The 16,106-nt window shown below is 33.3% G+C and overlaps 1 protein-coding gene across 5 annotated transcripts in view; it reads left to right on the top strand.

The window, feature by feature from the left end:
- Nucleotides 1-918: 918 nt before the first annotated feature.
- tcaim (T cell activation inhibitor, mitochondrial) overlaps nucleotides 919-16,106 on the top strand; it is a 30,553-nt gene continuing 15,365 nt past the window's right edge. The window contains exons 1-6 of one of the 5 annotated variants that reach the window (XM_056475979.1): nucleotides 919-1,029; nucleotides 2,889-2,937; nucleotides 3,082-3,214; nucleotides 3,894-4,026; nucleotides 6,677-6,932; nucleotides 15,509-15,631. In XM_056475979.1, the coding sequence (XP_056331954.1) occupies nucleotides 2,906-2,937; nucleotides 3,082-3,214; nucleotides 3,894-4,026; nucleotides 6,677-6,932; nucleotides 15,509-15,631 (677 nt within the window). In that variant the 5' untranslated portion in view covers nucleotides 919-1,029; nucleotides 2,889-2,905. Of the gene's footprint in view, nucleotides 1,034-2,885; nucleotides 2,938-3,081; nucleotides 3,215-3,893; nucleotides 4,045-6,676; nucleotides 6,933-15,508; nucleotides 15,632-16,106 lie in introns of all 5 variants that reach the window. The other 4 variants (XM_056475978.1, XM_056475977.1, XM_056475976.1 and 1 more) reach the window with 4 other exon arrangements.

The following is a 16,106-nucleotide window of genomic DNA, read 5'->3' on the forward strand; positions in this document are numbered from 1 at the left end:
TGGCTCACTGAAATGGCTATCTCTGTTTTTGCAGAACAGTGGAATATTACTTTGCATACACCCCACCATATTAAACTTTTCAACTTAATTTCTTACTATTAAATTACTACTTATAAATATATATATATATATATATATATATATATATATATATATATATATATATATATATATATATATATATATATATATATATATATATATATATATATATATATATATATACTGTATAGCCCTAGTCATGGAATGTCAATGTAGAACATACAGAAATATGACCGTTACTTCATTCTTATAGGAGGATCGCACCTTTACAGTGAATTGGGTAGGCTAAAATTGTTCGTCGTATATGTGTGTGAATGAGTGTGTGTGTGGATGTTTCCCAGTAATGCTGCGTAAAGCATGTTCATTCCGCTGTGGCGACCCAACCCCAGATTAATAAAGGGACTAAGCCAAAAAGAAAATGAATGAATAAATTAATGTATGCATCTAAATATTGCTAGACTTGCAGAAAATCATATAGCACTGTGTATTTTGTTTGCACAGTGTTGTTGCTCCATTATATATGTTTGTGATTGGTTTATTTATAGTTTATTTTGATGCATTCCCTTACAAAATCATCCCAATTTATTGAAAAATTATGAATTCTTTCCAAATAGACAAAGTAATTTCAACTAGTGAATTTAGATATTCAAAATTGCAATTTATTTTGAATAAAATATCGCCATGTCAGTTTAGCCCTAGTCTATATATTCATTTATGCTGAGCACTGTAGCGTGCATAAAAATCTCTCTTCTTTAATAACCTTTAGATGGCGCTAGCACTAATATATCGCTTTTTACAGAAGCAAGCAGAGCCATGCAGGCGATTAATTCTGCCTGCTTCATGGATGAGCAGATCGATCCCATTCGCTGCACTTGCTGTGCTGAAGTAGGCGTTTGATGACTACTGCCTGGATGATTGGGCCTGAATGGAGTGCGTTAGTTCAGATGGAGTTTCAACCACAGCGAACATGTAGGATTGCGTAACCCCCCAGGTAAACAATGTTGTGGTGTTTTGCACGTTTTTTATGTCTGACATGAGGTGTGTGTGTGTTGGTGACTAAGGTTGGGTCAGTTGTGGTTATTTTTAGGCGCGCAGACTTTGTGTTTGTTTTTGTTTACAGTGTTTGTCAACCTGCTTATTGAATGCATGTTAAATCAAACGGCTGTGAATGTAACGTTAAACAAGATTTTTTGTTTCGTTTGTTTTGGGATGAAATTGTTTTTCGCCTTGCTGTTTGTGTCTTTTTTGTTTGTTTATTTGCTTGATATTTGTCAAAGTGAGAGGACTGTGATAGTTCTGTCCACTATATGTAGGTCATACTTTGAGTTAAAGGGATAGTTCACACAAAAATTGAAAATGTACTCATTGAAAAGCAAGTTGGTTTCATGTTCGCACATTCTGACTTTCTCCTTAATAATATGATTTCCTAAATGTATTCTTTGCAAATTCTAAACCGAGAATTCATATTAGCAGCCAATATAAAGGTAAAGTTTTTATATTCGCACATTCGTTCATTTAGAAGTCTCTATATTGTTTACCATGTTACTTTGAATATTTGATAGAGGTAAAGTTGGTTTTATATTTATATTATAATAATATAATTTCAGAAAAGAATTCTTTAAAAATAGGGAAATCATTAGCAGTCAATCACTATAAAAGTACAACATTGTTCACAGTCAATTAGATAGTGTTAAAGTTGTTTAGAAGTCATACTTGCATGCTAATTCCGATCGAATATTTACATGGTACACAATATAGAGACTTCTAAATGATCAAATGTGCGAAAATAAAAACAACTTTACCTCTATGAATATTCAATATGAATATTTTATTTATATATATATATATATATATATATATATATATATATATATATATATATATATATATATATATATATTGGAGTTTGTATGTGACACCAAACTATCATATGTGGTGTGACAGCTGAATAAATAATCTTTTTATTGATGTATGGTTTGTTAAATAAAATTGAGAAAATCACCTTTAAAGTTGTGCAGTTTTAGCACTTTGCAATGCATATTACTTCAGAAATATCATATTTTATAAAAAAAATAAGTCTTAATATATTTACCGTAGTATTTTTACAAAATAAAAATCAATTGTGCTGCCCTAGTTTCTAAAATGTTTTCTTTCCAAAGCAGATTGCCGGCAACACCCATTTTAGGATAGTCTTTTGTATGTTAATTTTAGGACTTCAAGGTCTTCTTCACTGCTACTAATGTTTCCCTAATTTAGATTTTCACTGTGAAAATTTGAAACAAAGTAGAAGTCCTCAATTTAGGGCTTACACACTCGTTATTTTTAAGATTTTTGTCGACATCTGCAATTTAGGAGCTCGTTTTTAACCTTGAGATAATTAGTAAATATGGAAAATTTAAGTAAATAATTTTTTTGTATCTATTTTCCTTTTGTGTCTTAATATATATCAGTGCCTTGTCATTTTTTTAATAAACCCTTGTGCAGTGTTAAAATTGACTACCTTTTCATTATGTTCGGGATGAAAACATCCACAAAATTAAACTGCTGTAAAACGCATCAGATAAATATTGTTTATGCCTAAATCTATTAATCAGTAATCATTTGGCATCATTAAAACCCTTCAGATAGGCCTGTGCAAAAAAAGAAAAAAAAAAAAAAAAGATTAGTTTCTGCTAGTTCCGGAACATAAGAAAATGGCAGTAAATTTGCAGTAAATATTAATGAATTTATTTATTTTAATTTTCAAAGCATTTTCCCAAAATATGTGTAAAAAAACAGCACACAAGGGCTAATATACAAACAATCTGTCATGCTTTTCTTTTCTCATGTGTCTTGATTTCTCTCAGCAGAAGTAACTAACGTGATGTATGTGACCACCTTCCTGCGTTATATTAGGCAAGTTATAACCACTTATTTTTTTTTAAATAATAGAAATTTCTGTTTATAGTTCTATTTGAGTCCCAGAAGCATAGAAAATGTACTCTTTTTTTTTTTTTTTTTTCTTTTTTTTTTTTTTCTAATGATATTTCACTTTTCCAGGCTTGGTGGTAGATGTGTTTCTGCTCGTGTCCTTCAGAGGAGGAATCTCTCAGGAGCAGACGCCATTAATGCTCTGCGGCCCTTTTACTTTGCAGTGCACCCCGATTTCTTTGGCCAGCATCCGAGAGAGAGAGTAATAATAATTGAAAATGTTATATTATATTTCTAACCCATAAATAAGGATTTCATAAAGTACATACATTACAGTACATTTACAGTTTTAATGTAAGTGTTTGACTACTTTTTGATGTTAATTTTATAATATTAATTTAATTCAATTCATCTTTATTTCTATAGCATTTTTACAATGTAGATTGTGTCAAAGCAGCTTAACATAGAAGTTCTAGTACACTGAAACTGCATCAGTCCAGTTTTCAGAGTTGAAGTTCAGTTTAGTTCAGTTCAGTGTCACTACTGAAAGTCCAAGCACTGAAATATATATTAATCTGCAGTAATTATATGATTTAATTTAATTTAAAATCATATAATTTATACATTAATATTAGTGCTGGGTAACAGACAACTATTCATCGTATCCAAAACTATTTTTTTTTTGCATCAATATTTAAATGTATTCATAATTTGTACCATATGCTTATATATTTTATATCTGAATATAAATAGACATTTTCTCAAATATATGCATGCATGTGTGCTTTTATGTATACATAATAAATATACGCATGACACACACATATATATTATGTCAGAATCAACTTTTATTTTGGATGAGATGAATTGCAATTAGTCTTTGCACAACTTCCTGCATAAACTTTATGAATGTTTTATGTTGTTTTGTTTGTGTTATATAGGAGGTGAATGAAAACTCCCTCAAAAGGCTCAATGGTTATCTGGAAAATCTTCAAAAGCCTGGCGAGAGATTTCCAAAACCTACAAACTTCACTTTTTATGTCAGGGACACAAAAGAAAAAACAGACCTCAATGGTAGTTTGATAGTTTCAGGTAACAACAGTTTTCCACCTCTAGTTCACACTGTTCTTTTTGCTGTCAAGCTACAAACAAACAAATAAATAAATAAAAAATAGCCCTTTTAATTTGCCAATACTTTAAATGTTGCAATTGTTTGTTTTCCATGCAAAAAATGAAGTCATTCTTCATTTATTTATTTTTTATTAAAGATGCAGAAATGTTTTAAACTAATCAAGAGTGACAATTTTTGAAGTTGCAAAAAATGCTATTTTAAAAATTAATTTCATTAAGGATATTATAAATAAATGTTATTGTATATAAAGAAAAAATATAATTTTAATAAAAATATAATTTTAATAAAAATATAAAAAATATGAAGCAGTGTTTTATGGAGGTTACTATCTACAGTATGAAAGGTAAATGTGTATTGCTACTTTTTGAAGGGTCAAGACACCCTTGAAGTACTTTTTGTTTTACATTTTAACAGATTTGTGTGTGTTGAGCATCAGTTTAGACAATGTTAGCACCTGTTAGCTGTAATTGTGGGGAAAACTGGATAGTTTAGAGCTTTTGTCAGCTAATTTCATCTTCCTGGTTTAAAATATATATATTTGTTGGTTTTTTGGGGGGTGGGTTACCTAGCGCGAATTTGTTAGTGGAGTAATGATGCGTCGGTTTCTTAATATTATTCATAGCTGAGACCCTGCCTCTTAATTATTCATGAAAGCACATGCTTTCCGAAAGCAAGGCAGACCTGCCAAGCTGTGAGACCCAATGACTGACATAGGTCATATATGTTTGTTTCCATGATCCACGGGGTTTGTTGCATGTTTTTCTCCACGATTCTGTCACAGCAATGCTGTTTGTGTGCAGTGAGCATTTTTGTCAAGAGAGCTGTACGAGAATTGGAGAATGGAGGACTTTGTCTTTTATCAGTTGAGTTCGTTACCATTCAGACACATCGCCTATCCGTGCTGCTTTGTTCGCCTATGTTAAAAATCCTCCAGATTACCGGCAGGGCTTATGGTTAAAATAGACAGGGCAAAAGACCTGCTGCACTGCTATCCACTGTGTCTGCATTCAGACCCGGGGATTGAGGAGGAGAGAAGTCTTCCTCATTTATAGTGAAATTGATAATCTTTATAATGATTTAACAAATTGGGATTATGTGTATGTGAAATTACAAATAACATATGTAGCAGAACATTAAATTACTGTTTATTTCTTTGCATTTTAACTTTGTAAAATATATAATCATGGGTCTCCTCACTGTTTATGTCTCTTTTTGTGAGCCAACTGACAACAGTTGTTCGCTTCCCTCTTTTTCCCCTGCTTTGCTGGCCACGCCCACTCCTCCCTCTGTTCACAGAGCTCCACGCCCATCATGATGCATTTTTTGAATATTCTGATGTAGACTTGAACCGAAAAGGAGGGGGGGGGGGGGGGGGTTCATGGCCCTTTAACTCACTTTTTATGGCTCTTATCTCAAAATTTGTATAAAATAATTTTTTTTAATCTAATAAGATAAAAATTAAAACTAAATTGTGAGATATGCATTGAAAGACCATCTCAGAACTTTAAGACAAAAGCAGAAAAAAGTCAGAAATTTTTTTAAAGTTTTTAAATTCTCAGTATAACTTTATTCTTGTTCACAGTTTAGTCACATCCCGTTTAGACTACTGCAATTGCCTTCTGTTTGGCCTCCCTAATAAAACTCTTCATAAATACAACTGGTACAAAACACTGCAGCCCGTATAATCAAAAACACCTCTGTCACATCACACCCATTCAACAACAGCTTCATTGGCTTTCCATCTTTTTCAGAATTCATTATAAAATACTACTTCTCACTTTTAAAGCCATCCACAATCTTGCTCCTCTATACCTTACTAATCTTGTTCATATCGCCACACCTTCTCGAACACACAGATCTTCTTCTTCAATCCACCTCACTGTTCCCCCTGTCTGCCTTGTCACCATGGTGAGCAGAGCCTTCAGCCACTCTACTTCTCAGCTTTGGGATTCTCTTCCTCCTGATCTCCATAATTTAAACTCTCTTTTTCAATTTAAATCTATACTTAAAACACATCTGTTTAGAACAGCCTACTCTCTTTAACTCAACTGCACTTTTTAAAATTGTATTGTATTCTATGGACTTATTCGAACTGGCTGTGCTTGTTGTCTTGTACGGTGACCTTGAGTGTCAAGAAAGGCGCCTTTAAATAAAATGCATTATTATTATTGTGTCTCACCATTCTGAGTCAATATTTTGCAATTCTGATATTATATCAGAATTAAGAGATAAAAACTTTGATCTTAAATTATGAGATTGTAGTTATTTATTATTTATTTATTTTGTAGCAAAATTAAGTATCTGTAATTTCAGCATTATTAATAATAGTAAATGTTTTTGAGAATCATATCAGCATACTAAAATTATTTCTGAAGAGTCATGTGACACTGAAGACTGGAGAAGTGGCCGCTGTAAATTCCTCTAAGCTATCAGGAAGAAATTTCTTTTTAAAATGTAATAAAAGAGAAAATTTGTTGTAATATTTACAAAATATTAATATTTTTTTGCTATTTAAAATGTTTTAAATATTATAATAGTGCATATATATTTTTATTTCATTATTTAAATTGGGTACAATTCTTATTTCCACAGGTTTCCGGTCTGTGAGTTTCACTCTACAGTCTAAGGATGTTCTAAGCACAGTGCTGGATGTTCTAAGATCGTGTAGTCTTTCAGTTGAGCATATGCAGGATGTGCTCAAGCATGAGACCACGAAGAGCTCAACACAACAGCCTGGAACAGCTTTCTATCGGCCCATCAAATGGGACAAGACGTATTATACTTTCACTGGATTCAGGGACCCAGAACAGGAGCTGGAGCAGGCCAGAAGAGTGGAGCCCACGCTCAGGTATTCAGTGAGACAGCCTTTCTCTTCACAGATTCACATAAAATAAAAAAACATGTCATGAGCCTTTAAGTTATCATTACAATCTTAGCACTTTTCTTTCTTTTTTTTATTTTATTGCATTGCATTTTTAATTTATTGCATTGTTTATTCAAAGAGAAAAAGAGAATTCACAAAAAAAATACATTTAAATGAATGTAACCTTTATATGAGGCTAGCTTTAAAGCCATTTGGCCTTTTAGCAAGATGTAAATTAAGTATTTTGTGTCTAAAGAATGTGTCTGTTGAGTTTCAGGTCCTAATACCCAACAGATCATTTATTATACCCTGTTGAAAATGTCAGGTTTTTGGGTCAGAGGAAATTGTAGCTGTTTTTGCGGCAGTGCCTTTTAAATGAAAATGAGCTGGTCCTCCCCGCCAAACCTGGCAATGTTTCTCTTCAGAGAAGGAAAACTAGTGTCACCTGTCAGGATAGACACAGCACAATGACAGACAGCAACTCAGATATGATGAAACGGAGCCCCACAGTCACAGATACCACAGTAAGCTGAATGAGCCACACACAAATGCCTTTACAACGTCTGACCACGTTTGCTCATACTTGCGGCAAATGTAACAGGATGCTCAACAAACCAGTTATCCCTTACAACTTAGTTACTGTCCAAAATAAACTTAATTTAATGTACATAAACCGGGACTCCTGTTGTGTGATTGAGGCCCCGTTTACACTAATACATTTTAGTTTTAAAACGCATAAGTTTTGCTAAGGTTGCACCTTCCGTTCACACTACCCCGGAGTTTTCTAGCCCTGAAAACAGAGATTTTTGAAAACACTAAAGAGGCAGTTTTCATTTTAAAACGCTGCTGCTGCATGTCATTGTGTATGGGGGAAAACTGAGAAATCTGAAAACAGTGACAGAGTTTGGGGGATTGGGATTGATTGGGGATTTTTCCTCAATATTAAGTACACAAATATCAGTCTTTCATTCTTTCCTAAAGTTCAGACTTCACAAGTTTGATATAGAAAACAAACTCTCGAGGACACATCGAGTAAATCTTCAAAGGGAACAGTGTACGTTGTTTCACTTTCTTAACAATAAAATAAAAGCATGATATATGGAACTGTCTATTTTCATTTTGATATTAACAACTTAACAGACACTAAAAATGATGAAGCGTCGTGTAGCTGCATATTTATATGACTGTCATCTTTTCTATGTATATTTATAACAAAAAACAGAGCCCATAACATAACTGCCTCCTTTTATTTTCTTAGAAAAACATTAAACATACCCTTTCTTTCAGGGTGTCAGTGGGGTCTTAAAAAATATTAAAAGTTGCTAAATCAATGTAGAGAAATTTAAGGCCCTTAAAAAGTATTAAAAAGTCTTGGTCACAATTTATTTTGAGGTTAGGGTTAGTGTAAGTTGACATGTACTTACAAAGTTTCTTATAGTCAGTTAAATGGAGCAGTATCAGCAGATATTAAGCAGACAGTCTACTAGTACTCAAATGGACCATCAAAATAAAGTGTTGCCAAAGTCCTAAATGCTATTTTGCAAGGTATTACGTTTTATATCATTTTTGATTATGCAATGTGTGGTTGTATACTAAAGTTTGACTGAATTAAATCTGCGAATATCAGCATGCTGTGTAGTTTATGAAATCCTACTAGATTTGAAATCATGCTGCTTTGATTACTGCAGTAACCAAAGCAACACTATTATTTCTGCAGTTCTATAGGCGCAAACCTGTTGAATTAGCTAGATTTAATAGATTTTGACATGTAGCATATAAATAGCATATGAATAATGTTTTACTTTTGGATTAATTTCTTATGTTAATATTTAGTTAAAATCTTGCCAATGTTTCCGGTTGAAACCTAAACTGGTTTTAAGGTCTTAAAATATATGTAAAGAGACTTAAAAAAGGTCTTAAAAGGTATTGAATTTCACTCTCCGATTCTTGTATATACTCTGTCTTTTGCTGAATGTCAGTTTTAATAATCAATAATGGCCATTATAAAGGTATAATGTACAATAAGTTGAAATTATAGGAAATAAAGGCAAGCAATCAGTCAAATGTGCAGAATCAGTGTATGTGGTTACATAAATTAATATATTAAGTTATCTTTGCGCTCAGCCAAAACATGTTACCTGAGAACAAGTGATAGATTCAAAAGACCATTAGATAACGTCAAGATGAATTAAGTATCACGTTTAGCAACTATAGTGAGATGAGATCCAGCGATATATCGTTGATGTTGAACTGTCTGACGTGCGCTGCTCTCATCTGGGCAGGTGTGCTCAAAGCACCTGCTGACTGCCTGGAGCTCAGACGTGACCATATGCTGCAGCGCATGCCAGATTGTGTGTGATCATGTGATGTGCGTTTTCAGCGGTGTTGTGTGGATGGAGAACTTTTCAGAAACGCTAGATGAAACACCAGCTGTACTGAAGCTAAAATGCATTAGTGTAAACAGGGCCTGAAACACCCTCGTTTATAGTTGTGTATATTAACGTTATGCAGCTGTGGTGATTCCAGCGATTATGAATTACGCTCAGAAAAGTAGTCTATCGTTCAAAGGCATATCACTTACTGCTTTTTGAAGTGCAGTTGGATCAGAGTTAAAACATCTTTTAACCCAAGTTTCTTTGCAAATCCTGTCTTGTGGACATGGTTATATGCGTTAATACTGAAACATGATAATACGTGCCTGTCAGTGAATAACGAGCGGTTGGCAACTCCACATTGCTACTGTATGTCCAAACAGCTTTCAGAAGTGGATTTTGCATGATAGGTGCCCTTTAAATCATCTTTATTAACTCATTTCAGTTTTGTTGAGTGCAGTTTTTCAGGGCTAGTCCATTTAGATCGCATCAGATTTATTTATTTTTTAAATTATTTACCATTCATTTATTTATTTGCAATGGTCACTTCACCTTTATACAGTAAATCAAAAAGCTTTACAGTAAATAAAAACATGAAAAAAATCTGTTTTGCTTACGATAGAAATACTACTTTAGTTTCTTTTATGAAATAACTCACCACTGCATGCTTTTTTTTTTGGTCAAGACTGACTAAACTGACTGACTGACTGAACAAATAAAATGGAAATGGTGTCCATTTCAAAGAACTCAGTGGCTCAAAGAATTGCAGTTTTCAATGCATGCCTTGCTGTAAAGCAACTGTCATTGTCCATTTGTTTTTTAAAGTTAGTACATGTGGGTTTTTTTTTACATGACAATCCAATGGTAATTCGAAAGCTGATGCAAATATCACACCAGTTCTTTCTTCGAGTATATCAGGGCTTTTAGTGCTACCATATGCCTCATTTGCATTGCTCATGCACTTTTCATTCAGATTACATTAAATATAATGCAGAAGAAAAGGGGTAATGGGAACTGAAAATATTGCAGGCTAGATTCAAACTTGTGTATCTCCAGCACCTAGACTGCAGCTCTGCACCAGACGTTTGGCCATAAAAGAAATGGTCATGCCCAACTGAACCTGGTTTCTCTCTACGTTTTTTAATTCTTCACTTTCGCCAATCGGTAAAGTTTTTTTCCTCGCCGCTGTCGCCACTGGCTTACATGGTTCTGGATCTGTAGAGCTGCGCATCAATGGATTTGCTCTTCAGTGTTTGGACTCTCAGTAGTGATTATTAAACCACACTGAACTGAGATAAACTGAACTTAAACACTGAAAACTGAACTGACACTGTTTCAATTTACTATAATCTTCTATGTGAAGCTGCTTTGACATAGTCTAGATTGTAAAAGCGCTATACAAATAAAGGTGAATTGAATTGAATGTAAACCATATGAACACCGTAAAACTCTGCTCCACGGTATTCAAATCCTGCACCTTCAGAGTGGATAATGTGCTTTAACTTGATGCCCTCATATTTTTTAATTGACGGGGTGATAAAGAAACTGTTATGAGGACACACAAGCTAGTAAGTAGTAAGTCTTGATCTTGTTTTGATCCCAGTTTGAAATGAATGCGCTTCCTTCAAACATCAGTAGTAACCATAGTAACTCCGTTGCCAGAACTTTGATTCATTTGTGTAATCTCGAGGACACTGACCTGTGCTTAAGCAGAGAGCTGATGGGGATAATTCAACATATTAAAATATAATAATAATCTTAATAATATAATAATCTTGTCTGTAACTTGCAAATGACAATGGAATAAGCAGGATAATCAACACCTTTGTGTTCTCTGAGTTGTGCATTTAAGATCCTTTAAAGCACGGCCATCCATTGATTATCCCTTACTAATAGTACACTTATCTAAACTGAAATGATTCAAACAATCAAGTAATGCCCAGTAAATATTGACATTATTTCTGAATATAATAGCCTAATGTATGTACGGTATAAATGTCTGTGCACACCAGGATGCTTTTTGCTGACGTTTAATGCTTTGTGACTAATGAAAGGGCACCAATGTGATCGTGCACACCAACGTGCAACGTAAAAGCGTCGTAAAAATAAAAAATGAGATTGGCACAATTGTGCATGTGGAGGGAGCATGTTTTATTAAAAAGGCTTATTTAAAAGTCAGGGCATGCAAGGTCCAGAAACAGACCAAAACAGTCATGAAACACAAGACAAAGGTGAACGAAGTTATTTTTACAGTTTCCTTTTCTGGGCTTTGAATGTCTCAAACCCGTTGCTGTAAATGGAGGATGGGGGAGCTCTCCGTTTTTATCTGAAAAATTTTCAATTGTGTTCTGAAGATAAAAATAACAGAATTTACTAATTGTTTTAAATGTATAATGGAATATTCATTTTTGAGTGAACTAAACATTGAACAACCTTAAAACCTTGATCAACAAATGCAAAAAAAATCTGTCCATTTGTTTTTCCATTCTTTCGACCACAGCAAGTATATAAAACGAACTGCTAGTTCTTGGTTAATTCTTGGTTTAAATGATAGTTCACCCAAAAATTTACATTTTCTTATTATTTACTCTCCCTTAAGTGGTTTCATATCAGAGTTTCTTTCTTCTGTTTAACACAAAAGAAGATTTTTTTTTTCAAGAAAGCTGAAAACCTGTAACCATTGTCATTCATAGTAGTAAAAAACGAAATACTATGGAAGTCAATGGCTACAGGTTTCCAGCTTTCTTCAACATATCTTCTTTTGTGTTTAACAGAAAAAGAAACTATTAAAGGTTTTAAACAAGTAAAGGGTGATTAAATCATGACATCATTTTAATTCTAGGAGAACTATCCCTTTAATCTTTAATTGAAAGTTTGTAGAATTGTTGAAGCTTTTTTATTGGAACAAGAAACTTTCTCCAGTTTTTCTCCTCAAGCCATTTGGTGTATTTACTATGAATAAGGACTCCACAATAGTTTTGTGCTATTTAGTACAAGGAGTAAAATGTACATTGAACCCCAGATGAGCCCAGGCTTAGCAGGAACCTTCCAGTGGGCCCCATAGCTTTGGAAACACTGAGGTTGTGGAAATTCAGTAAAAAAAAAAAAAAAAAAAACTTGTCACGCATATTTAACCCCACAGAGGCTGCAGTATATGGACCTTTTCTGCTGTGAAATAACAATAAAAATATACTTATTGCTATTATTATTAAAAAAAAAAGGTCAGTTTGTAAGTTTTAAAGTAAGTCGCTTTGGATAAAATCATTTGCAAAACAAGTAAATATAAATGTAGAAAAAGTTTTAAATCATTAGTTATACACTGTAAAAAGTGAAAACTTAAACAAATTACTTCGACTTGTTATAATTAAATGAATTAAGTTTGACAAACTTATGACAGTTTTCAGTAATAAATTAATAAATTAAGCTAGTTATTGTTGGTGTAACAGGTTTTAGTAATTTATATAGGAAAACAAGAATGGAACAGTACATACAGTACAGTACAAATCTTTCAATATTTTCATTTCAATATTGTTAATATAATAATAATAGTAAAATGCTTTTATTACAATACAAATACTTCTTTTGTTAATAAAAAAATAATATTTATTTTTGGGGAAGTACAAGTATTGCTCATTATTGATAGTAAACAGTACTTATACTTGCCATAAATTACTAATACCTGTTACACCTAAAATAACTAACTTAATTTATTACTGAAAACTGTTTTAAATTAAGTTTGTCAAACTTAATTCAGTTGTAACAAGTCAAAGTATTTTTTTTAAGTTTCCACTTTTTACAGTGGATCTTAAGATGAACATTTACTGTAATAAACCAGGTTTATTGGAACATTTATTTGTGCATCTCCTGATGTTCTCATGTTTCAGTTTTTTGTTAATAAAACTTTGGTTATCAGATAAATATCATATAGAGGTCAGATTTACTAATGCCCTAATCACACAGGACATCAGTGGCAATGCTTCCTATTCACTTTGAGGTTGATCTGTTGGCACCATGTCAGTGGCATTGCTCGCTGCAGAAGTTGGAAATTTCTCGCTTTTTCAAACTCCAATGGAAGCGTCAGCCAATCAAATCACTTTATACAAATACCTCCGCTTAGACAGTAACCAATGGCATTCATATAGTTCCATAATGATAAATGGAGGATACATTTAAAATGGAGGAAAAACTTATTTTTGCGGTGGGCAATCACCCAGTCCTTTATGACAATTCATCTTTATTTGTATAGCACGTTTACAATGTAGATAGCATCAAAGCAGCTTTACATTGAACATTATATTGAATTGAAACAGTGTCAGTTCAGATTTTAGAGTTTAAGTTCAATTCAGGTTCAGTGTGGTTTAATATTCACTGCTGAGAGTCCAAACGCCAAGAGCAAATCCATCGATGTGCAGCTCTGCAAGTCCCGAACCATGCAAGCCAGTAGCGACAGAACTTCACCAATTGGCGAAAGTAAAGGAAAGAAAACCTCGAGAGAAACCAGGCTCAGTTGGGCATGACCATTTCTTCTACGGCCAAACGTCTTGTGCAGAGCTGCAGTCTAGGCGCTGGAAAACGCTGGACCTCAGCGAAGACTCGTCTGTCCCTGAAGTCTCACAGGAATCAGACTCATGCTCTCTACTCCTCCATGACCACCACAGCAGCTGCTCAGGATTTTATCATTGGCTGACAGCACTATGATGATCGCGTTAGCGCCAAGCTTCAGATACACCTTTTTTCAAGCATTGACGCTGGTGCCCTGTGTGAATGTACCGTAACAGTGTATACTCTCTTTTAAGGGGTAAAAAAAAATCTTATGTCAGGAGTTACTGTCATAAAAACAGCGATAAATAACAATGCAAAGGTGTAAACAGTTTCTTTTTGCATATGCCAGAAGTTCCCAAACTTTTCATCCTGCAGCCCCCAAAATAACAATGCCAGTGACTCCCAACACAATGGCACAATGTTTACAGCACAAGTCTGTTCTTGGTTTAATTTTGGAGACAGCCACTCTCAGATATTCTTCCATCATCAGTACTAAGACCCCCACTTTGGGAACCAATGGCATATGCATTTGTGGGAGTTTCACTTTCAGATGCAATATTTATGGGTGGAGAAATTTGTCATTTTGACTTGCAGTTGTCAGTTTACTGTCATTTGTGCCAATTTCTTTATCTCCATAAAATCCATGCATTAACCTTTTTTTGCACCTGTTAGTAGATTACGCGCAACGGATTATCATTAGCTCAATTGAACATGATGGAAATAAGCGTCGATGTAAAACTTAAAAATAAAAATTCTAGCATGCATAAATGCTTTATTGTGCATATTGTAGATCACTTTAGACCTCTGAACTGTGCTCTAAATGGGGCTAATTTACTAATTTTGTTCAGTAAATCTGGTTCATAGATGGATTTTATATGCATTTAATGTGATTTAATCTGCTGTTCTGTTATGTAGATTGATTTACATTACAAGCTGGTAGGATTGTATATTATTTTCTGGCAATATAAATATCAATAACTGCACCAAATTGCTTATTTTTGCTCGGTTTGGACTTCTAAATAGAATTGTTTTGTTTTTGTTTTTTAACTCAAAGAATGATTTCCATATTCTGTATCATACTATACTGTGAAAAAGATTGCAGTTAACCTAATTAAATAGTGCAAACTCATTGCCTTCATTTATTTAACTAATATATTAAAAATATTTCTTACTTATTCTGAGTGTCATTTACTTAGACCATTTATGTTTTGTTGACTTCACTGGATCTGTAATCCTGTTTTCCTATGCTAATCGTGTTCAAAAACACACGATAGCACTTTAGGCACTTTATTTTCCAGTCTGACACAAAGCATGCTAGAAATCTACATGGTTAGGTCAAATCATTCAGTTTAAGTTCAGTCTAATACGATCAACATTTGAGTTCATGTAACTTGTTTCTAATAAGTTCAATGAACTTTCCTTAAATAATGTAAGTCAAAGAAACTTCATTTAATTAATTCCACTGCTCAGTTTTACAGTGTATGCATGTCATAATATGGATGCTTTTTTTTCTTTTTTCTTTTTCTTAAATAATTTAGGTTGAACAAGATGTTTGGTTTAGAAAACAATGTGATTTATAGTGTGAAATGTATGTACATAATCACACACATTAAAGCATAATCTTACTTTGTTTGTGTTTATTTTCAGTTTATGGCTGAGAAAAAATGAGCCAGAGGCCACAAAGAAACAGAATGCCAGTCTACCACATCGTGAGGAGCTGAAAAGACTGAAAAGGGAGCTGATTCAGAAACTCGGTTTATTGAATATAAGGTAGAAACTCTTACGTTCTGAGAAATATTTTTCATTCAATCATTCAGAATTTTGTTTATGTGCTAATTTAGGGTGGTGTGGCATTGTGGATACTCAATACTACCATTAAACTAAGCCTAATTCTTCAGGTAGCAGAGAGATCTGTGATATTGATTTTCCATGTTAAAACATGTCTTGGAAAGAGTATATATTTGTTCATCATTCAACTTTCATGTAGTATTTTGTCTGATGTGAAATTTATTTATTTGAAATTATACTCCGTTAACTTAATTTCAATATATATATTTTTTTAAATCTTCTTAAAGGTTCTTATGTAGTTCATTGTAAATGTAAAGTCTAATTGTTGAATTATTAGTGCAATTACATTTCTTAAAGAGATGATTAGGCTCAAATTTATTATGAAAAAAAACTTAAAAAGCCATTAAATGATTAACATCTGAATATACCTATAGGCATAGCTCAATTCTAAGAGTTC

This window comes from Danio aesculapii, chromosome 16 (genome assembly GCF_903798145.1).
Source record: "Danio aesculapii chromosome 16, fDanAes4.1, whole genome shotgun sequence".
Classification (NCBI taxonomy): domain Eukaryota; kingdom Metazoa; phylum Chordata; class Actinopteri; order Cypriniformes; family Danionidae; genus Danio; species Danio aesculapii.